This window comes from Epinephelus fuscoguttatus, linkage group LG1 (genome assembly GCF_011397635.1).
Source record: "Epinephelus fuscoguttatus linkage group LG1, E.fuscoguttatus.final_Chr_v1".
NCBI classification, from domain to species: Eukaryota; Metazoa; Chordata; class Actinopteri; order Perciformes; family Serranidae; genus Epinephelus; species Epinephelus fuscoguttatus.
Window position 1 is genome coordinate 32386603 of NC_064752.1, and position 24785 is coordinate 32411387.

Here is a 24785-nt window from a genome sequence, read left to right on the forward strand (position 1 = left end):
GCGGGACACAGGACACTTCCTCCTCAATATTTAGAGCATGTGCATCTGTTCCCCAAAGAAAAAATAGTAAAGTAGCAAAGGACTTTTATGTTGACTAAATTAAGGACATTTACACCATAAATTGACGCATAAAGGGAAATTAAGTGTTTGACCATCCAAATTTTCTGGCTCCCAACCTCCTGTTTCATATGTGTGTCCTCCAGATGTTGAAATGAATCCTATGTCCTTGCCTTGGTAAATTTGCTTACATAAAATGATGCAATATTAACAAAGTTAAAATGAGCATGCCAATACAAAAATTAAAATGTATATAATTTACCTTTATTAAGGTTTTTTTGGAAACAAAAATAGTAGAAAAGACAAAAAAGCAGACAAAAAAACAAAGTGAATATGTACACTGTACAGAAATGTCAGTTAAGAGAAAACTGGACTTCGCCTGCAGTTTTGATTAAGATCGTGGTCAGCACGATACGTCAAGGCACACACAGGCTAACAATTTGGTCTCTGAGTACGCACAGGGTTCATTTTTGAGATCAAATACAAAAATAAGTCATTTGCATGAATTAAGACTAAAGATAAGACATCATGAACGTTCTCATAAAACTACGTAAGCTACACTCGGGCTGTCCTACATGATACGTCATTTGTTTTCACATTTTAATGACATTAACAAAGATCTGGCAGGTTTTGAGTTGCACACACAGTGCAACATAAAGACTGAAAAAAACCCCCAACCCAACAACCTAACTTTACTGCACTTAAAAAAAAAAAAGGATAATCCATAGCACCGTCAAAATTGTGTTAGGCATGCAAAGAGCACTTCAAAGACACAGAATCTGAATGTATAAATAGAAGTTTTTTTCGGAGAAATGAATTTGTTTATATATCCGTCCTGTGCTTTCGGTGCTGTTCAACTGTTTGGATAGAAAAAAGAAACATTCACAAACTCTTCAAAGTCTTTGAAGTTCTTTAAGCCATGCCAGTCCAGGGACGGCACATTGTTCTCATAAACTTTGGTTGCGCTTAACCTGTGTCCAATTGCACTGTGTGGATATTCAACTATCTCAGTATTACTGCTCCGTCCTAACTGCTAAAATGTCGCTGTTTGGTCTGGGGAGCAAAAGCATCCCCGCTGCTGACGGTAAACAGAGCGCTGCTACGTTACGACAAACAAAAGGTCAGTTTGTCCTTCTTGTGAGAGAAATAAAAGTCTAAAATAAATTTACAAAGTACAGCAGGAATGCTCATCCACAGGTAGAAACACTGGTCCGCTTCACAAACATGATCAATGTTCAGATTTTAAGACCCATGTCATTCTGATCCTCCCATCCTGAGGGCAATGTAAGTGCACTTGAAGTGTGTGATTGTCGTTAAGTCTTTGGATGGGCCTCATCCAAAATGTGATCTGCATCGTCACATGAACAATCATGTCTGAGTGGTCACGCTGCACCGAGGCATCATGGGTGATTTGTGTCTTTGCTGACATGTAAGGAATCTCCCCTGATATTGATACATCGAGGACTAGAGGTATTAGCTCTTCATTGTGACTAATGCCACCGATACAAACTACAGCATGTCTACACTTTTAAGATGCACTTCATCAAAGACTGCTGTGTCTTTTTTTATCTGCCAGAGAGCCATAACAGCAACGTCAGCCATCTCGCTGCATGTGCTCGCCCGACACGCCAAGAAAGAAAGAAAGAAAAAAGTTTAAGAAAATATGTGGACATACAAATCAATATGAAACATATGTATCTCAGACTTCACTGTAGCTTCACTCGTACTGGAGTCCGTACTGACGTCCACCAAAATGTGTGCCAAAGGTCAAATGAACCAATATTCAAATAAACTAAAAACACAAACAAACAACATGTTTGATTGTCAACATGGCTGATGTGGCTGTGTCTCTTCCATCTTGTCCGGTTCACATTACAGAGCGGTGCAGTGCAAAAACGATCAGACGCTCCTGATCTTTTCCTTCATTGTCACGTTCAGACAAATTACATCATCATAATGGGGCGCGGAGCCTGCTCTCCTTCACCGGACACGTCCTGCGGGGACGACTCCTTCCGCTCTGAGTGATTGGCTCCAGTAAGCCCCGGGTGACCTTTGACCCCACCTTCAAGGTTACAACAGTCCGAGGGGTCTCCAGCAGGTCTTGTGGGAGTCATTTACAAGGTGAATGTTTAAAGTCGCAGATCTGTGCTTTGTCAAGTGTGTGTTTGTGCTACGTCACGTTGTCAGTTCCCAATGCTACACGAGAATGAGGATCCTTCATTAATCTGCCTACGCTTGTCTTTCTTTTCAGCTTGTTCTCAGTTCAGTGACTGATGTCCCCTTCAGGAAAAAGCCTGCGGAGGCGTCACAAGAGTGTGAATGTTGTCCAGGTGAGTGTTGTTGCTCAGTGTGTGTCTGAATCAGAGCGGTCAGACTGCAGCCAGTAGTCATGCAGGAGTTTTTGTGAGGCAATGAATACAGTGGTCGAACTGAGGAGGACATCTGCTTCCAGTGATGGTCCAAATGCAAAGTGTGTGTGTGTGCATGTGTGTGTATGTGTGTGTGTTTCCATAGACACTTGGTTGAAGGCAGCTGTCAGGAGACTCAGAGAGAATCACCTTTCTCTGTCTGTTTTTCTGGCTGTTTCCTTAATGAACGAGAAAAAGAGAAAGACTGTGTCAAACATAAAGTTCAGCACTGTGATGATGATGAAGCAGAAGATGTTAAACATGATGTCGCCCCTACTTGTCAGAGGCAATGGCTCCCATCGACAGCGAGGCGATGGCGCTGATGGCCTCGCTGTCCGAGTCTCGCCTCAGCCGCCGTCTCTGTGCCTGCAGGTAGGACAGGTCTGCTGTGGTGGCCGAGTCCTTCACACTCTGCCAGTACTCACCTGCAGGAAGCGAGGAGATGAAAAAGAGGGAGAGGAGGAAGGGAGGAGAAAGAGAGGAAGATTAATGGCCTCAGTTGTCGGTATTTCAGTGTTGTTTTCATTCACAATGGTTCCTTGAGGGAAAGTGCCTGCACTGCATTATTAAAAAGCAGTACATGGTGTTTGATCCACCAGTTGTAGCTGTTTGATCTGAATATAAGCACTGGCTGTCACATAAACAGCCCGTGGTCTAAATATCCATGTTGATAATTTCAGAAATGTAAACTCAGACTCAATCTGTTCTCTCAAGGTCTCCGGGCTTCGGTCCTGTGACACACGGTGGAAGTAAAATCAATCACTGTTTGCAAATGTGTTCGTCTATGAGCGTGTGTGTGTTCTGGCTGTGCATGCAACTCGCATATATTTCACCCCGGGCCTAAATTATGGGCTTAACATTCTTGTGGCTTTGCAAATATTTTTAATTAATCTAATTTGGTTGGGATAACATTTGTGTGCAATCAGGAGGGGATGTTGCGAAGGTCGTGTGCCAGAGAAGTGTTTGAAGATAATTGGAGCCAGGGCGGCCATGCGTGTGTGTGTGTCTCTGTCTGTGTGTGGGACGGCTGGAGGGAGGGATGGGAGACAGGGATGTAAAGGAGGAGAGGTGGCCAGAGAGCAGGAGGGATGAGGAGAAAGAGAGAGGAGAGTGCTAAGAGGAGAAAGAAAGAGACCAAAGTCATAGAGAATAGAAATATACGAAGAGATGGCAAACAGCTTGGAGATAAAGAAACTGAATAATTTCCTGTTAATTGTAAGTGATGGAATCATAAAAATAGAAATGAAAAATGTTTCCCGGAAAAAAATATAATGTTTTTATCAAACTAAAAATGCTTGTAATGTAAAATAAAATGACAGCAGAAGCAACAAGTTTTCCATTCAAATACAATAATGAAAAGTCTCTCTGGGCAGTTACAGATGGTGACTGTAAAATCTCTGTAATTTGTGACTGTATTGTGATTATATGCCTCCCGTGCTGCTCCTCCTGAGCCCTGTTTTATTTGGGGCTTTATTAATTAAAAACTGACTTAACTGGAAATGCTGCCATGTCGTACGATGGTTATCTGGTGCCGTAACAGGTGTATATCTTTGATCTCAGCTTCAAGTAAAAGCCTGTCCTTCAGATAATACCAATGAGCAAGAACAACTCGGCCAAATCATTTCCTGAAAAACGTTTTTCTTGTTGATGTGTATTTGAAATCTTCTTAGTCACTTCAAAACAGTTGACAGGAATATATTTACATTTACATCTCACATTTATTGTGACATTTCATAGGTGTATGTGACATTTACTTGTCATGACTGACCTTGGAGAGAGTGAAACTGAAACATATGAAGGCAAGAGTGAAGGAGAAATTGTGCAGTTACAGGTAAGAATAAAGAAAGATGGCAGCAACTTTAGTGGAAGAATAAAAACCGCAAAGTAAGTTTAGAATGAATTGTCTCTAAGTGCTTCCAATACTTGTAAACTAGTCAGGGTTTCCGCACCTTCTTAAACATCGAGTTCAAGGACTTTCCAGGCCCAATTCTTTGGAATTCAAGGACCCAAAGCAGCATAGTAAGACACACGGATCAAGGTTAATTACTTTACAATACTGGTAACTTTATAATGAAGTAGCAGGCTTTAAAGAAGCTCAGAGACAACAATTTGAATGTGTGAACCCTTCTCAATTGTGTGTGTTATTTTTGGGGCCTTTTGCCTTTATTTAATGGGGCTGCTATAGTGTGAACGAGGGAGGGGGAATCACACGCAGCGGGGGGCCATGGGTTAGAATCGAGCCCGTGGCCTCTGCGGCAAAGGCACAGTCTTTTGTGCATGGAGCACCTGCTCTACCAGGTGAGCTAGTGGGTGCCCCAGTTGTGCTGTGTGAACGGTGATGTCAGACAATATCAGATGAACTTCAGTTTGTATTCTGTCACAAAATAAATAAATTCAAGCACTTTCAATAACCCAGGTCTAATTCATTCAAACTTTCAAGGCCTTGATTTTTAGGTCAAAGTCACAAACATCAGGATGAGCATTTCAAGGACCCACGGGAACTGTGACTAGCAGAACTACAAGCAGAATAAAGCATCAGCAGCAGTGTGTCAAATATGGGAGGTCTCTGTCTCCCTAACTAACTGACTAACAGCATGGGCCCCCCAGAAGACATCAAAACTCATTTTGGGAGGTCTCAAAATTATAAGAGGTCGCAAATCATTTTCTGTTTTTCTATATTGTAAAAATTCTTTTGCTGTTTAAATATTGAAAGGTGAGGAGCAACGCAGAAAATACGATTGACAGTTAACACACAGCTGGTGTAGCAGGAGCTGCTAGTGATGTCGAAAATACTAAATTATTGATACATATCGATTCTGATACTCATTTTCCGCAGTGTCAATACAGTGGTACCCGCTGCGCCTTACTCTCTCTTACTGTTAATGTTTACTACAGTCATTCTGCTGCTCTCTGCTACTAACCAAGGAAACAAAAGTCGTCGTTGTCGTGTTGTAGCCTTGTGACTTATCTTTGAATAAAAATTTTAAATCTAAAATTCCAGTATTGTGACGACACTACGTGCTGCTGCAGTTATAAATAATACATTCTGAGCTGCTGCTCTGCTCCTCTCCATATCTGAAAAACCTTTACATTCTGAGACAATACAATAAAACCGGGGGTTCGGAGATTTGATAGGCTGCTTTTCATCAAATGATCTCAATATAAGAACAGTGAATCTTTCAGAGCAGCTCACTGCACACAAGGTCCATCACCAGTTCCTGCTGTCCTGTCTAAAGATTTAAAAAATGAAGGTGTCCACGCTGTGCTGCTGTGTGTAATATAAAACATGGATTTGGTTTTGGAGAGGTGTCAGCGTGTGTGTTCGTGCCATCGTGTTGGTCTGCTCAGAACACAAATGAAAATAATTTACTGAAAACATGTAGGGTGTTTTTGCCAGCACAATCTGCACACGTAACATATTTTTATATATTTATATATCTGTTTGTCCATGTTTGTTGAGTTCCTTGTTATGCAAGTCTACAGTTTTTGCATATTCCGCCCAGTAGCCACCTGAGAGCGTATTTGATTAGCCTACTGGTCAGGTTACAAGTCTTATATTAACGTCTGAGGCCGGGGCTGATCTGGAATTGATTAGGCAATAATTTGCAGGTAGCGGGTCGGTTCCAGTGCTGAGCTCTGCAGGTGAGCGTCAGGTTTTCAAAGCTGGAAGCATGCAGGACTCTGGACAAGTGTGTTTAAGTGTTTTTATATAGGGTTACTGGATGAAAAAGTGTGTGTTAATATGTGGCTGATTTTTTCTGTTGATGCAAGAATCATCACAATTGAAAACATTAAAAAATGTGACTGTATATATTTTTGACAGTGCTGAAAACCCTCTTAATGAGGTGTTACTGAGGTTTCTGGATGCTACAGGTTGTGTGTGCTGAGGTGTCAGTTCTCACCCTGAACCTGGATGACTCTCTGCAGTGACTTGACAGCATTTTCACAAGGCTTCTGGTCCAACACAGACTGTGACAGAGGCTCCACCTGGGGCACAACACAGTAGGTGGTTATAGGATGGAACATACTGTATGTCTCCACAGAAACACACCCATGTACTGTATCTACACACACACATCTCACCTCCATTCCCAGCAGAGCGCTGACGCAGGCTTCAGAGGCATCACAGATGGCCTTGAGGTCATGTCCCCCCTCCAGTGCCAGGACCACCCGACCCCCGGCAAGTGACATCAGCTGACGGGTCAGGAAGCCAAAACCTGGTAGAAAGCACACGAACACACGATTACTGGTCAGAGATTTTACCCTAGATAGGAATTAAACAGAGATTAAAGCTGTAGTTGGTGACTCTTATAAAATAACTTTTTGCCGTATTTGCAAATACGTCACTATATCCACACAGAAGTACATGAGACATATAATCAGCAAGAAAAATCTCATTCCTTCCTACAGAAAGTTTGTGACCCAGCTGCCATGTTGGAAACAAGCCAAGCCAACACGAAGCATCAACCACCGACTGCAGCAAAGGCTCTCATTTTACAGCTAAACAGTACACTAAAATATGTTTCTGCAAACATCTGAGGTGAGAAACAGGCAATTCAGTAACAGAATCTTGATTCATGTTTTATCAGTGCTGCCAAGTTTGACAGATTAACCGCAGTTCACGAGAAGTGACCGATATGATTGACAGCTGTGTTAGAGACCCCTTGGCTCTGATTGGTTGTTTTAATTCAGCCACGTTGGATTCTAGCAAATGCCATTAGAAGCATGAAGAAGGAGAAAGATGACTTTTTTTTACAGACTGTCTGTCTCATGTACTTTTTTCACAGTACATTTCTAGTGTCAACAAATATGGTAAGTTTTTTTTATTTTTATAAAAGTCACCAATTGTTGATTTAAAAGATTTCTTCAGTGATGGCAAAAACTTTGAGTCAATTTCCACGCCACTGTGAATGTTTACACGTGGGTGTCACCATCATCAGTTCAGAGCCATGCTCCCTGCACTGTAGATGCCATTCACTTCTATTCAGATTAGCACTGATGTTTTCCAAATCTACATTTATGATCTACATTATATCTAAAAATAAAAAGTGGCTCCTGAAAACAAAGATGTTTTCAAATCAGTGCTCTAACAAAATTTCATTTCCTAACAAAGTAGTACTCCTAACTCGATGCTAATGTCTGACATCACTACATAAGCCTGCTATTATCCTGTATTCAAAATAAGGATATTAACATAAAATGCTGGACAACTTTAACAGAGGTGAAAAGTAAAAAGGCAGGTTCATACGAGGCAGAGGTCGACCAGGACCTACTAACACCAACACCAGAGGAATCATTTTTAATCAATAAGAACGATGGATTTCATACTGCACTTTGTGTGATATTAACACTGACACATATCTATGTCTGTGTGCTGTACGTGAATATGGAGGAGACTGAGGCTTACACTTGGCTGTGACCTTGTAGCCTCCCAGTGCTGACAAATGTCCTTCGACAGCATCAAAGCCAGCGGACACCAGCACCACATCAGGGGAAAACTCGTGCGCGATGGGCATCACCACGGCTCTGAGGAGGAAGAGAGGAAACAACGTGCTGTGAACGAAACACCGTATCGTGTGTTACATTCGCTGAAGCCCTGTGGTCTTGCTGAAATTAGATAGTACATTTAAGAAATCATGTTTTCAACAGGTGTTTATGATTTGTGAAAAAATGAGAACTTGGATCAGTGGATAAAATATAATAATGTCAGAGAGGAAGTCACTGAGGGATTGATTTAACATCAGAATAGTCTGAAACTGATTAGTTATTGTAATAAACAGATTTTAAGTTGCCTGAAAAGTAAAAAATAAATAAATAAAAAATAAAAAATCTAACGAAAATCACTGCACAGTCAGGGTGATTGATTTGCGACTGGAACACGGTGAAAGACTTTTTTTCTGGATTGTTAACTGCAAACATTTACTTCATTGTAAACTCCATCCATTTGAAAAAGATGAAAGATAAATTATCAGAGGCCTTGTTCCAAGAGCTTGATCTCTGTTCTCGATCCACTCCTGGTAAGAGGCCAACACTAGAAGGTGGGGTAGCTCCCAGGTGTGAATGTGTGCAACTGTTTAAATGTGAAGCAGAGCACTGCTGGAAAAAAAAAAGCATATGCGCACTGCAAACCTTTCCTGGATATATAAAGATCAAAAAACGGTCAAAGCAAAGCAAATTTGGGCAGGTGGCACACACTGAAAGGTTTCTGCGGGGTGACACAAGCAGATAAAAATGAGACCCTTGACATATCTGGACTGAGACGCCTACATTCTGTATGCTCTACTCAGGGGAGACCACTTTCCTCGCCTCTATGCTCTCCTCCTCACTTCCTCTCGTCTCCCGCTGCCAGTTATTTAGCAAGAGCGCATGGCCCATGCCGCGTTTCATTCTCTCTCTCACTCTCGCTCTCTCTCTCTCTCAGCGGCAGTTCAAAGGCGTTTGTGTGCGTCTGGTTCCTATTAGGAGCTCGTCCCTCTTCTCACGTCACTGACAGCCAGCCATCTGGGATCCATTGGGCCTAATTACGCCGCCTTTGGATTCCCTAACAATGCACCCCCCACTTCTTCTCCTCTCTTCTGCTCTCTCCTCTCTCCTCCAGAGTTTGTCATTTGTCAGTAGCCACCTAGAAATGCACATGAAAATACGTGCATGTATATATACACCCCACGCACAAGCAAAAAATATACACACCTACTCATGCTCTTCCTTTGAAACTGGACGTTGCGTGTATGCATGGTGCTACCGGTGATTAGCCTGACCCTAAATTCTGACCACCTTAGTAATCCTCCACACACACACACACACACACACACTACGTCATGACACTCAATCTCGATGCAGCTGAGCTTTCTCTTGATTGTACTCGAGTCCCACCACCACTCTCGACCACAATATTTCCCCTGTCACTAACACACACCCAGAAAACAGAGACACACATCATCAACAACCGCTAGCTTTCTGTTCCGTCCTGAAGAGAAACACACAGAGTCTGGAACGTCCCGCCGTCTAAATCATGTATTCAAATTGAATTACAGAACTGGCACCAGACTAGGTACTTAATTGCATAAACATGAATTCATGATGCATTAAATTTTGTCTGCATAGCATGTTATGCATTTATTTTCACCAGTTAATTCACAGGATGGCGGCAAAGTCCCCTGAAAAATGTTTGTAGCGTGTTTTTTACAAAGATCCCTCATGTGCTGCTTCATGTATTGTGCTTCTTAAAAATCTTGTGTGCAGTGTTGCAAGTCCAAATAACATTTTTGCTATTATTGTGGGATTTTTTTGGCCTTAATTAGATAGTTGATGGTGGCAGTAAATATGAGGTCGTTCCCCATGATGACATGCAACAAAGGCCTTTGGCCGGATATGCACCCCGGACATCACAGCTACATGGTATTTGCCTCAAACCACTGGACCACCAGGACACTCCTTCTCCGCAGAGCTCTGATACAGGGCAACGTTTCTAGGGGTAACACACAATACGGTACAGTACTACAGTGTGGTTAACTGAGGAAGTTTTACACATGAAAACACTTGCCATTTCCCAAAAAAATACCAAAACCAGACGCCTGCTCAGGAAAAGACCAGTTGTTTCTTAATTAGCATCCCGAGCTCCAGTAAACACTGGACTTAGTGTTTCTGAGCCTGCCTATTGGCTCTATGGATTTTTACCAGTAAGGGTTAGCTCATTAGCATCTTTCCTTTGACGAGGGGCCCACCCACTGTGTCTGCTGCATGCAGAACCATGTAGAGCTCACATAATGTTTAATCATCTGGTGGCGAGCCAGAGTTGCTGACAGAGTGTGTTACGGTGTTGAGCAGAACCAAAGTATATTCATTCAGGAAAAATAGCTTGAATGAAATGAAAAATGTGGTGAGAACGTAGGTGAGTTTTGCCAGCACATCCACGTACAGTTTTGTTTTTAGCGGTTTTAACAATCAGTGGAGAGTTGTGGCTTACATAACAGCATCTGCCAACCATCTTTCAGAGGGAATCAGAAATCAGATATGAAACCTGCTTGAGCTGCTACAGGTGACCTGTCGCAGTGATCAAGATGCAACATCTCAACATGACAATCAGTCTGTCTCACAGGTGTTGCATTCCAGCATGCTTCAACCAGGAAGACAGACATAATGGCTTATTGTTTGTCCTCCTGACACACACACACACACACACACACAGACACACACACACTTGTCATTCTAATTGCTGAAAAAATAAGCATTTCCTGTTGACAATAAAATACTTTCTGTCTTTTCCTGACTTGATTGTTTTATGCTATTCTGTCATTTTGCATCTGGTGTTTTTATGAGCTAAACTAGCTTACTAACAACACAGTACTTCACTGAAGGCATACCTGAGGTGATGTAACAACCCAGACAATGACATAATTAGTTTGACTGACAGACTGAAATTTATGATGACCTAAAGGCCCAGACACGCCAGACCAACATCATAAAACTAGCAGCGACGAAGGCTGACTGTTGCCTTGCCTGACATCGCCTGTGTCCCGGCCAAAAATTTGCACCCCAAAGACTATAACCAACGGCCATCTAGCACAAACGTTCTGCACCTGAGTGAGAGGAAATGACTCTCCACACCAGCAGGCGGTGGTAGTCTGTAATCGTCATTCAAAAAGGGCAATGGAAGATTGACAGGAAGGATTCAAGATGCTAGTTAGCCAGTTAGCATGTTAACAACACAACCTGATGTTGAAATAACAAAGGATATTTACCATACACTAGCTAACAATAATACAAACTGTTACAAAGTGTTTCTGCTAAAGAGCTAAATGGTTGAAAAAATCTTAATTTGTAGCCAATGGGGTTGGACATGCAGACCTTTAATTTTAGATTATTAATTGGAGAGTACCAGAGAAAGAAATATGATGTGGCTAATAGAGACAGGTTGGGGTTGTTCTTTACCTGAATGCAGCCAGGTACTCAGCATCACCCATGGGAGGGTTCAAACCCCCCGTCCATCCCACATTCACATTGAAGCCCTCGCCTGCACCTGCACCCACCTGGATGGAGGGAGAAAGAGAGTGAGACTGAGAGAGAGTGACAGCGTTTCTGTGAATGTCAAAAAAGTTAATGAGTCCCAGCGAAAGTTGAGAAACTGCGTGACGATGACAGATTTGTGTCAAATGTTCACAAAACAAGCACGGCTGTTCCAAAACCTCGCATTGCACCAATCGAGGACAAGTGACTGAATCTCTTTAAGCAACACCAGGGAGTGATTATGATTCCTAAATGAAAGACGCATGGCTATTAATTCAACACCCCTGTCCCTCCATTTTGATTTTGATACAATTTGTCAAATGACCTTATAAATCACTCGGAGCCACAACAGAGCTACACCCGTTTATGATTCCCGAGCTTTAGGTTATAGCTATACTGGGAAATATTTCACATTTGGAAACTGCTGCGTTAGAAACACATTCTGTATGCTGTAAAATGTTCTATTTATATAATAAGAATGTATTATTTGTCTTTAACTGGAGCGACTGCATGCTATGTGCTCTGTATGTGGAATTTAGTAGGTTCGGTATATATGACATGTCAAATAAAACATGCATGCTACACTACTCTACACTGCTCATTTACATTTTATGATGTACTGTAAATGATTTTAGTGGATTTCGCTTGCTGTATTGAGATTGACATGTACTCCCAAAATGCCAGGCGGAGTCGATGGACGTTCTCTCAGTTTGACCCCACATATTTGGGGCAGAGAGCGAACTGAGGCCCAGATCTTGGAAAAAAGGTTTAAAGATTCCTGCCTTTCTCTTTGTAGTCCTGCTAGAAGCCATTTAGCTGTTCTCAAAGCCCTTCACCATCAGTCAATGTGTCAGTTTGAGGGCAGAATGAGGAGGGTGATTGACATACTCTTGGCAGCAAGGCGTGGTAATTTCCTTTGTGTGTGTGTGTGTAGAAATGTGTGTGTGTGTGCGTATGGGTGTGAGAGGATGTTTGAAAGAATGCTGATGAGCATCGCAGAGCGTCTGTCTCCATTCTTCTCTCAGTGGACGGGATGTTCACAGGGCAAACTAAAAACACATGAGGCCTCCTGTCCTCTGCCAACTGGTAATGTACCCGCATGCACACGCACATGCACACACACACACACACACACACACACACACACACACACACACACACACACACACACACACACACACACACACACACACACACACACAATTCCTGCTATTGCTCAAAGTCTCTTGCGCTCCTCTCTGTCCTCTTTCTCTCTTTCATGTTTCAAGAGTTGCTGGACTGGATTAGGCCGTCGCTGGTTTCTGTGTGGTACTCGGCACTCTCTGTTATGGCTATGACATCACACCCCTACCCCATGGTGTGTTATATACCTACACGGGGGACAGCGAGACTCCAGAGGTTTACCACACAGCTCAACAGAGGTTGAGGGGCCACTTAAGGCAAAGCCACATCCAAGCCAGCAGAGCGTTTTATGTACCGTCCCTCATCGGGGGATTTTATGGGAAAACATTGACTATTTTATCCTCATTATTGTGGGGGAGGATGGTAGAGCGAGAGGCGGGGATGTGGGGGGACTGAATGGGTTATGAATGCCACCGTGGGTTGGGGTCAATTCGTTCGACTGGGGATAGTCATCACACTTGGTTTCTGGTAAAACCGCATGCAGAATTCATAGGCATCTCAATTTCCTGTATGCAAACATAGGCATGCAATTCCACTGTACACATCCTGTTGTGAAGTTCTTACATCCAAAGCTCTGGAGTTTCTTAAATAAACTAGAACTGGGGAAATAAACCTACATTGGATACACAAAATCAAAGTCTGATGAGCTTATTGCGAGTTCACTGGGTAAACACATTTGCAACGTTTGGAAATTTCACGTTGAAGGTCAAAAAGTTGCAAATATGACAATGGACTAAAGCAAACAAGTTAATCTGAGTTATTTATGTTGAGCTGGAAAAACACTATAACTGAAATTCTAAATGATTAAACTTGAAGACAAGCACTTTGTGTTCGGATTTATACAGTAAGCAGCCAAAATTACAAGACCACATTGCTTAGATTCCAGTGGTATAAGTAAAATATGTCTGAACTAATCGTGACAGCTCAGAGTGGTCTGAGGCCTAATTGTATGAAAGATGGTTTGATCTTAATCTCTGTACACTACAAGGTAACATACCCATGCTAACCTGTCCAATTTTTTGCCTGAGCAGTTCAGACTTTGTGATCCCTCTTCATGACCAAACTGAGGTTTTAATTGGGGCTTTAAATCATGCAGATTATTCAGGGATTTATTGTTACAATCATTCTTCCTACTTTGACAAGTATATGGTAAACACAAAGCTCTTGAGCCCTCTAATGTCCCACTGGGATCCTTTAATAACCAAATATTTCTATGCCAACATATCTTTCATCACATGGGTGGCATTATTATGAATTCTGTAGTCTTGGGAGTCAAAGACAAAGAATCCACTCAGGGCATCACCTCTATAGAGAGAACCTGTGTCGTAAATGTTTCTCATGTGTTGTTCTTCTGTTCTATTGTGTTCACAAGAATCTAGGTGCATGCAGAGACACACAAACACACACAAACACCCATCCCTCTCCGTGGCAACACAAACAAAGCAGATAAACACAACGCTGCTGTGGGAGAGTACCTACCTCACTGGGATGTCCACTACCAGGAAAGAAGTTGCCGTCGTCGTAGCGATGTAGAGAGATGTACAGCACGTTTGGGTCATTATAGAAGGCTTCCTGGGTGCCGTTGCCATGGTGAACATCCTGGACAATGATTGGATGACAGGTTAGGAAGGTGACCAGGACCAAAGCAGGTATTTGACACATTTGTTCAAAGCAAACTAAATGATCACAAATCACAAAAGGGAACTTCACTGTCATTCTTTTATCAGGAAGTATAGATAAAATATATGACCCACAATGCAGAGCAGGGTCTGTAAACCCTGCAAGGCTTTTTGCCCTCAATGGCAAATGTGTTTCAATCTTAAAAACTTTTGATGAAGCAGGTAGTAATGAGCGTACGATGCAGTAATATGTCAGAGATCACGATGTGTGTAAAGACACGGTACAGCCTCATATGCACACACATGGTGAACAGATACAACCACCTGGCTGCAGATCAATATCTGCACGTGTGTGGGTTTATCTTCATATGACTGTGTGTAACTCGGTTTCAACTCTGAGCATACGTGACATCTCACATGGAGACCAGAGATAACAGCGCCTTAATGAAATAAATGATAAATAGGAGCGCTACTGTCGAGGGCTGCTCTGCTTCTGTTCTGGGACCTTGATCATGCCCACGATGCGTTTGTGTGCTGGTACACGCGTGTTTTCGCCTGTTTATTCTTATCCATGTGCGGACCAGTGATGCTGGTCATGTGGTTGGTCCTCACCCAGTCCACGATCAGGATCTTGCTGACGTTGAGTTTGTGCTGGAGCTGCTTGGCAGCGATGGCCACGGAGTTGAAGAAACAGAAGCCCCTGTGGACAAACAGAGAGGAAGAGAGGCAGCCACATGTTTTTATCAGGACATCTTCACCAAATTAATATCACAGAATCACCATATGGACCTTAGGAACCTCTAAGACATGTCTCCAGTTGTGTAACGTCATGTGGTGGCTATTCAGTCCAGGTTGTGACAATCACAGCACTGACTCTAATGTGCAAGTCATAGAGGGAAACTCATGCCAGGCAAACATTTACTGCAAATATTGAAGAAATGATGTTTTATTTCAAGTTGTATTTCATCTTCCACTGCTGACAAACAAAAATGGCTTTTCATATTAGAACATGATGCTGAGTCTGAAATCTTGCACTCTTGAGAAATGCAGAACCCACACATTTTGTGACAAACAGAAAACCAAGCTTATCATAAAATTCACCTCACATTCCAAATGATAACATAGTGTGAATTGCTGGCAGGACGTGTGAGATGATTTCAGAGAAATGAACTCACAACTTGGCGCAGTGGTTCCCCCAACACTTGCTGTCTGCAGTAAAGGTATGCAAAAAAAGTGTTGATGTATGAAAAACAATGGAGGAATGTTGGAAGTAGCAGTGTCAGCACGGGTCGTAAACTGTGAGCGCCTATGTGTGTGCGCGCGTGGACGGTATCTCATATATGCTGTCCAAATCCGCTCATCAAGAAAAGTCATTATCATCCCATAAATAACCAGTGACAAGCACTGCTGAGCACACACACAGCCCCAGCTGAATGTGGTTAGTTGGCTAATGCCTCCTATCAAAGACTAACACAAATCCATGCATACACACACACACACACACACACACACGCACAGTTTCTTTTGAGGTGCTTTGCCCTGTGTCTTGAAAGTTTAAAAGAAACTGAGTGGAGGAGGTAGATTGCCTCGGGCATCAGTCAGGTAGCACACATCACACAAACTCACACACACACACACACACACACACACACACACACACACACACACACACACACACATTAAGACAGAGAGACATAGGCTTGCTCTCTCTCTCTCGCTCAGAAGTGTAGCTGATCTGTAATAAATCCTTTGAAACACTTTGTAGAGACCTCCTGGCTCCTGGTATGTAGGTGTATGTGTGAGTGTGTAAGTGTGTGTTTGTGTGTGTGTGTGTGTGTGTGTGTGTGCTGCTGTACTTACAGAGGGGAGGAGTGGTTTGCATGGTGTCCAGGAGGCCTCACCACTGCAAAGCCATTCTGTGAGAAGAAAGCAAAAACTTAAAGACCTTTCTGTTTTTAGGGGTCAACCATCACAGTTCACATCTTTAAGCTTACACCTGGCTAATTGTATACCAAAATACTATGTTCACTGCAGACAACAGCTATCTACAGTAGGGGAGTTACTGAAGTGATACTGTAGTGTATGTAAGAATGACTGAATCTAAAGATGGACAATGTGTCTCCACTTACTCCCACTTAAGACATAGGTCTGCTGTGTGTTTACCAAAAACAGTTTTCTTACTTCCCTTGAAACCAAGAAGGCCTTGTGACCCCCTGTGAAGCTTTGGCGACCCCTAATGGGGGTCGGGTCCCCAAGGTTGGGAACCAGTGGTCCATGGTATATAATGGTTGTTTACCCCACGACCTGTTACACTGCAGCTCTTAAATTCCTGAGAAAACACATGGTATTTGCTGATAAGGTATTCTGCAACAGAAGACACACCTTCAGTTCCCCTTGAGCCACCTTCAGTGCCAGGTCTGTGACACATCCTGCAGCGATGCGAGAAGCTGCTGATGTGTGAAGTTCATTCCAGACTGTATCGATGTCTACCTGTCGGTATGAAAGTGATGAGACATGGACAGTCAGTTCAAAAGTTTCAAAAGGTAACTACATTTGTTAATAGACAATCAATTAAAAATGACTGGTGTAAAAATTATTTCTTTTTCTGTGATTAGTTTTGTTGAATCAGTCTCGACTGATTTACTGAAATCCAGTGAGACCAGTATGCAGGATTTTACCTGACAGTCCCACTGGAAATCACCAGTCAACAGCCGCTGTCAGCTGATAAGGAGTCGATTGAAAGTTCTGTCTATAATTTACGTTCATCTAAGTTTACTTTTGCCTGTACTTCCTTTATTTTGAGATAATAAATGCCATAAATAATTATTCTTGTAATGCAGAGTATTCTTGTGGTGCAATAAAAACTAAACAAATGTGAGACAGTGGACCATAAACTTCTGTGGATACTAACCATTGCTTAGACTTCTTATTTCCACATCCACTTTCTCTTTGTTTCATCTATTCTCTCTATAAACCCCGTCTTGTGTTTCAACATTACTCCATGTTTCAAAACTCACATTGGTGGTATGCCGCGGTGGAACAATGAAATCAAAGGAATTTCTTTTATCACAGACTCTGCCATCTTGTTCCAATCACCCCTCTTCACCAGAGCAGCCAAGGTCCGGAAATCCATGCAGATCAGTCGTCTTATCAACTAACACCCAGCCCCCTTCTTCTCTTCCTACCTCTTCTCCTCTCCTACTCTCTTATCTGCCTCCTCTCTTCTCATTGTGCTTCACAACAGTTTCCCGTGGGCATTATTATCCATGTTTCACCACATGAGAGGAGAAAATGTCTTTTACGTCATCTGCTCGGCTCTCGTACCTTTGCAATTTATTTTCTTTTTCTTCCTCTGCATTCTCATTCCCTGTTTGCCCAAACCCATTCGCTTTAAATAAAATCCAGTTTCAGTGGCACGCACCCCTCCAAGCTACAGTCTCTGTGTGTAACCTCTTTCTTCCCCTCTTCCTCTCTCGCTCTCTCTTCCACATCGCACGTTTTTACAGTCTTTGATTTCTGATTGGGTTTCAAAGTTATCTTAGCCAAAAACAATAGCATTAGCAATTTGTACTATTATCAGCTTAATTGCGTAATGAGCCATAATCAGCCATGTAATGTTTGCTGTACGCAATTAGATAAGTGGAAGGATTCCCACATGACTTGTGTTTTAAAGGGGTCTATGATGTGTGTGCATGTGTGTGCACATATATGTTGCACTCACCCCAACTCCTCCACATGGCAACATCACAAACATCTGTTGAGATATGATTCCTGCGGAAGATTATTTTGGTCATACAACTGTCGTGAATGTTTAAATAATGTTTATTATTTTTATCTTTTAAAAAATATATATCATAAGTGATGTTACCAGCCAGCTTGCGGTTGTCCAGCTTGAGGCGGTTGAGCGGGTTGGTGCCGAACAGAAGCACATGTTTCTCTGAATGGACTGACTGCAGCTCCTCTAGAGTGGCCTTCCTACTGCGGATACGCTACACACACACACACACACACACACACACACACACACACACACACAAATATATAAACTGCATATGATACTGACACAGGGGACAGGGACCTGTGTTTATATGTGTGTGTTTGTGTGGACACACGCCTTACCTCACACTGATTCCTGAGACCTCTTTCATGCAGTCTTGACCAGATGCTCTGGACCCTCCCAGCATGCTCCGGATGGCGACTGTTATCCCCACAGGTACACTGGTGCTTCTGCATTTGAGCATCATAAACCAGACCTACACACACACACACACACACCCACACACACACACACCATCATCATCGCCATCATCTCTTAACCTTATTTTCCTTCCTCAGTGTTTAATGATCATATTGTACGTGAATTGTAGCTAAAATATGTCACCAAATGATGGAATTCTTGGCTTCTTTTTATATTTTCCTGATTAAAAAAAAAGTCCCTCACCTGTGGTGAAGCGTAGCTGGACATCAGCAGCAGGGCTGGACAGTGACAGGGACGGTATGGTTGTGGGTGGATGTGGAGGAGGAGGCAGGGAGGTGGAGGCAGGGGAGGACCGGGTCCGAACCAGAGGCTGGTGAGGCCAAATTAGGGCAGGCACAGCCAGGGTGTCCAGCTGAAGACCTGATCTAAGGACCACCTGCCTCTGTGGTTCCCAGGGCAGTGGGTGAAGAGGAGAAAAGGGAATTGAGCATTTTACAGCAGCAGCAGCAGCAGCACATGGCAAAGACTAACTGGAGTAAACTTCCACATTCACATAAGTCGAAAGCCTCTCCCCAGTACACTGCAACTACTCATTATTTGGTCAATTTAATACTGCTTGTCTAGAACAAGCAACTGATAAAGAAAATGCAGCACTGCCAAGCATGCTTTCATAGTATGGTAACTCGCCTTCTTTTCATCTTGTATAAATGAAGCTACAGCGCCCTCTGATGTCAAAGACGGCTTCAAACATATGAATACATATACACAATCACTTGCAATGAAAATATTAAACTATTTATTTTTTCCTGTCTCATTTGTTACTTGATTAATACCATATAAAATAAAAGGTACACTAAACATCACTAAAGATGCTCAAATCATCAGCAGAGAATCGGTGTCAATATATATCTTCCTCCAGTGCCAAAAAGAACATTAAAGCGTTAAAGCAATTTTTATTTAAGGGGTTTATATCAGTACCTGACTGACTGGGTGTGATGGCTCGATTAAGCTGTCCCGTGAGGAGGTAGTGGACTCCGTGTCATAAACTGAGTCAGTGCTGGCAGTGCTCTGTCTCCTGCGGTAGCTGTCCTCACACACGGAGCCAGGTTCTGAGTCACACACAGACCCTGGACCCGAACCTGATCCAGATCCAATCTCTTCCAGGTCCATGTCCTCTGATGGGATCTGCGTCAGACGAGGCTTCTCAATGGACTTGCTTGTCAGCTAGCATAAGGTACAGAATTTACAGTGTTAACAGGTCATAAGGTTGCTAATGCTCTCTTTAGCATGCACTTGTATAAAACTAATGATAACAAATGATTTCTGTGTTGAGTCAAATGAAAAAAAAAAAAATCTTTTTAAGGGAGAATCCATGAACAAAATGCCACAGAATAAACCTTATAAAGATCTCACCTTGCTTAGGTGTGAATTCTGCTTGAACCTCTCCAGCCCGCTCTTGTGGTATTGCTGGGCCAGCTGGTGCTGGATGTGAGAGTAATGGCTGGCGTGCAGAGAAAGGGCTGAGTGGCTGTAGGGCGGCGGCTCTGAGCGTGTCCGCTCCAGGGGTCTGTGGGAGGACAAGGTAACTACGCCTTCCCTTCTGGTGGGGGAGGACAGGTGAGGCTGCTGTTGCTGCTGCAGAGGAATGGAGCTCAAACCATGAACTGCGGAGAGGATGAGAGAGAGGAACAGGTTAAAATATGGCAAATAAAAACAGGGGCAGACAGAAAAAAAGAGGGGTAAGGGTAAATGGGGAGAAAAAAAATAAAGAAGCACAATAGATGGAGATAAACATGACAAAAACAGGCAGAAAAAATAAACTAAAATGGGTAGGAGGAGAGTAAAATGGAAACGGACAGAGGATGATAGGGTGTGATAGAAAGAAAAGAAGAACAGCGAGAAGAAAAGAGAGGACAGCTGATATATTTGAGACATTATAATAATATTTCATTTTTAAAACAAAAATACAGAGGAAATATGGGTGGATGATAATGTTTGACTTTACAGCCAATTTCTGTATCACCTGCAAAACTGCAGCAAAATTGACAGCCCAGTAGAGGGTACCCTTGTGCTGTTCATATTATAATGTTCAGATAATAAAGAAAATGTAGCAGAAAACATCAATGTTCTTAAAGATTTAAAACAAATAAACCATTTTCACAGCAGACACTTTGACCTATTTTAGCAGGACTGCAGCAGTTTCCTAAAACCAGACCCTGAACCTGCACCCTTAAAGGCTATGCAGTTGTTTTTGATGTTATTAGTTAAATCTGTGCTTTCTTGCTAAATAAAATAAGAATGTCTGCTGTGAAAAAGGTCAATAATGAGAGATGTTGATGGTTAATATACAGGCTTTTTGTTGTGACTGGCAGCTCTTAAAGGAACTTAAAAAAACAGCAACAGGAAATACAAAAATAAGTGTACATATACTTAGTAATGCCTCTCTTGAAGGTACAGGTAAGCAATTGAATATACCAACACACATACAAAGATAGTGCAATGTTACATTTTCTAAAAATATATACATCAAATATTAATCAACATGTTTATAAAAAAAAATCACTTTCAAAACTCACTTTCATTGGCACAAGAAGAGAAGTGAAAAGGGTGGCTAAAGATCCCCCAAACTCAAAATATGTGCAACAAACAAACCAGGTGAAAAACGTACTGCATGAATTATAGCTGACAAAATAAAAGCTTACACTTCACAGTGGAGTCTCATGATCTTTAAGCTCCACCACACTCCTCACCAGTTCCTGTGTACCTATACTACATTTGACATCAGGAAACAGGTCTGAGCTAAATCCTGGGGGTTGGTGGTATGTCACACTTCCTCACTAAACCATCCTAGCTTCAAAAGGCCTTAAAAATTAGTTCAATGGTGTTCATTATGTCTTTAGTTTCTGATAATGACTTTAGTTGTTCTTTTATCTCAGACATGTTAGGATGTTACATACCTCGACATGTTTCGGCGGAAACTTCCGCCTTCCTCAGAAGTGTCACTTGGTGGTGGTTGTGATGCATCTTTATCAGCTGATCTGTCAATCCCTAATATCGGCTGATTGACAGATCAGCTGATAAAAACATGTCACAACCAGTGGTGTAGTGGTAACTGATGAGGTGGGTGTGCTACTCGGTAGATAGGTAGGTTACTGATGAGGAAGTGGGCATACTCTCCCATGTATTGCAATGGCTTTTTAGCTGATAGGTGTGTATACTGTAACTGGATAGAAAAAGAAGTGGGTATACCCTGTATACCTGAGTATACCCTCCACTACACCACTGGTTCTCTCTTCCAATGATATCACCTTGCCATCTAGTTGCCTACATATCACACTATAGATAAAGCTGGCGATCGCTCTCTTTGCACCCTCTATCCATACACTACTACATAAACAAGCACCATGTGTTAGGTGCCAAAGGTGCCAGTTTTGCTTTGCCAAGGACACAGTTCACTGTTTGCTGCCTTTTAAAAGGAATCTCAATTCTCAATCCTCAAGCGAGGAACATGTAGCCTATTAAGCTCCAGTAGTGTCCCCTGTCATCTTTGCCATTCTACAAAATTAGATGTTTATCTCTTTGATCTATTGTGGCTTCGGTTGTACCTCATTTGTATGTCGCTTCGGACATACAAAGTGCCTGCAAAGTGAATTAATATAAATGTAAATGTTATCTGCCACATTGTCGGTGTCTCAATACCACAAAAATGTGGTGCATCCCTGTTTTCTTCCAGAACAAAGGAACAATAAAGCATCTGCCAAACAAAATCAGTCACAGAGACAGGTTCCTCCCTAAACCAGATGAGGACACCCAGACTGCTGCTGAGACAGAGCCATGGAAGTAAGATGTCATTCAGTGACAAGCCTTCAAAGCGAGCACCTCTGATCCCTCTAAATTTTTGTGGATGGTATACACCCCTCTTCGAGTGGTGGTGCCAGCTCATTATAAGGCTTGTCTAAGAAGCCTTGCATGAACTCCATAAAGTCATTTTTCATGGTATGTTTCCTTTCGAAATAATCCAAAAGTGACACAAGCCATTGGTTACATACTGTCGATTATTTGGAATTTTCTTGGCTGATGCAAAAGGTAGGGGAGCCATCCAGCTACCTGTGTCATCTGTAACATATCCCAGTATCCACTGACTGAAGCGGAGAGGCCAGATCTTACATCAAAGGTGACATGTATACATTTTTTGCATACATCTGTCTTTTGTGTCGTCACTTGCATGTCTAAAAGCATGTCTTGTGTATACGTGCATACTAAGGTATTTTTGTTTCTGTTGTACAACACATTTACAGTTACACAACTCACGAGAGACAAGCTGCTGTTGCACCAGTCCGGTGTGTGGTTCCAGTATGAGCACAGGCTGCAGGTGCTGAGACAGGGCTGGACTGTTTCCCTCCAGAGGCAGGTAGACCTGATGCAAAGCAGATACCGCCAACGGCCTCGCTACTCTCAAGTCAGCCTGGGGAGAGAGGTGAGGAGAGGAGACATGGTGTTTAGAATCGCCCGAGAGGTCACTACAAATAAGGGAAGCCCTTGTCATGGTTTCAGTTTAACACAAATGAGCAAAATGGAGGGCTAGTGCATAAAAAGAGGGCTTCATGGGCTGTTTGTAAAGTAGAGATATAATCGGCTACAAACATACATACACATTGTCACCAAGTGAGTGAACTACCACATGACTGACTGACAAGATATGAAAGCACCAAAGAAATCAAAAGGGAAGTGAAAGAATGAATACACCGCATGTTTCTATAAATGTTTAAGTGTGCAGGCACTATTTTAGACATTCAGTCTTAGACAGACAGCATGAATGTATATCCACATGATCTGTAAATGTTTTCGTGTGTAAAACAAAACGTCAACAGTTTATATATTGAGAAAGGAACCCTAGAGGGTTATTGTTGCACACCTGTGCAGGAAGTCCAGCAGTGATGTTGGGCATGGCAGTGGGGTTGGGAGGCAAGCTGAAATGGGCCAGCAACCTCTGAGCCTGAATGAGACAGAAATATTCATTAAAGATTATCTGTACAGGTAATCACATACAAAAAACTGATTAAAACACTCTACTGTCGTAGCAAGTAACAAAAAATATGGTTAGTGAATAGAAAATAGAGAAATCTGTGTTTTAATTAGATGCTGATCAAGTATCATGTATTTGTACAACAGGCCATCTGGCCTTCTCAAATCTCATTGTTTAAAGCATTGGGCACCATTACTGTACTGCGTTTAACACCCATTTAAAATTCAACTGTTGGTGGATGTCCTTTAAAGAGCAAAGGTAAAATCACAAGACCATGTTTTTCACCAAAAAAGGCAATAGGTTTTCTAGGGAACATTTTATGAATAAATCGATAATGGGAAGTGAAAATACAAAGTACATTAAGGCTGAACACTTCTCGTCCCCCGTACTGTGTTGATGTGTGGTTGAACAGGACACTGTGGCTTTACCTGTACTCTCATTATATGCTGATGTGGATAAGACAGTCTGCTAAATTGCTGTCATGTTGCAGCTCTAAGGTTTGTGAAAAACTATGCACACTATGCCTCGTCTCAGTTGCTCTCGAGACCAGCTCAGTTTGTTGTGCTTTCTGTGAATACGCAATAAATCTCTGGGTGGAACAAAGTTTGGCCCGACTCTCTTTACTGTGTTTGTTTGGTAAAGGTTTTCAAAGGTGTATTATTATGAAAAAAAAAATCAAAATATATAGAAAAGGCTCACACCTCATGGACCAGCGGCAGGTGCCCGTTTTCTGAATGGAGGCTGTCATTGGGTGAGCTTCCCCCTGACGCTGGGTTGCTGCTGCTGCTGGGGGAGGAGTCTGGGTGACAGAATTGAGACACGCTTATCAACTCATGATAGCCAAGACTGTCAGAACACATGTTCTCAAACTGCACCAAAAGACACACTTATTAAATTGCAAAATAAATCAAACTGTGTCAGTGCACCATGTGTTGAAATCACATGCAACAAATTAACAGATATAGAAACGGCATATCAAAGCAACATTACACTTCAATAGTTAAAAGAGCAGTGCAAATACAGCCTGAGATGAAGAAAGTGTTAGAGCTAAATGTAGATACTCTACCCAGAGTTTCTGTCCTGTGCTTGACACTGGGTGGGGCACTGATCTTACGCTGCAGTGGGTTTGGCCTTGTACTGATGAGCTTCTTTAACTTCAGCTTCAGAGTGGGCTCAGAAACTGCACACATACACAAATACACACACATGAATGGGCGAAGAAGCGCACAAACAGACACTGACAAACTTAACCTGAAGGTCTCATAAAAAGGAAATGCTCATATAGCTTT

At 42.3% G+C, this 24785-nt stretch overlaps 1 protein-coding gene across 2 annotated transcripts in view; it reads right to left on the reverse strand.

Annotated features, from left to right (window-relative positions):
• Positions 1-299: 299 nt before the first annotated feature.
• Positions 300-24785, reverse strand: part of LOC125888627 (histone deacetylase 7-like) — a 50453-nt gene continuing 25967 nt past the window's right edge. For both annotated transcript variants that reach the window (XM_049576095.1, XM_049576106.1), the window contains exons 6-25: positions 24563-24676; positions 24198-24295; positions 23386-23466; positions 22782-22935; positions 19884-20134; positions 19449-19694; positions 18714-18912; positions 18392-18525; positions 18141-18261; positions 17994-18043; positions 16655-16762; positions 16133-16188; positions 14885-14972; positions 14133-14252; positions 11397-11494; positions 7873-7991; positions 6549-6682; positions 6368-6452; positions 2743-2890; positions 300-2644 (exon numbers count right to left, since the gene is read on the reverse strand). In XM_049576095.1, coding sequence (XP_049432052.1) covers positions 2602-2644; positions 2743-2890; positions 6368-6452; positions 6549-6682; positions 7873-7991; positions 11397-11494; positions 14133-14252; positions 14885-14972; positions 16133-16188; positions 16655-16762; positions 17994-18043; positions 18141-18261; positions 18392-18525; positions 18714-18912; positions 19449-19694; positions 19884-20134; positions 22782-22935; positions 23386-23466; positions 24198-24295; positions 24563-24676 — 2447 coding nt within the window. In that variant the 3' untranslated portion in view covers positions 300-2601. The remainder of the gene's footprint in view (positions 2645-2742; positions 2891-6367; positions 6453-6548; positions 6683-7872; positions 7992-11396; positions 11495-14132; positions 14253-14884; positions 14973-16132; positions 16189-16654; positions 16763-17993; positions 18044-18140; positions 18262-18391; positions 18526-18713; positions 18913-19448; positions 19695-19883; positions 20135-22781; positions 22936-23385; positions 23467-24197; positions 24296-24562; positions 24677-24785) is intronic.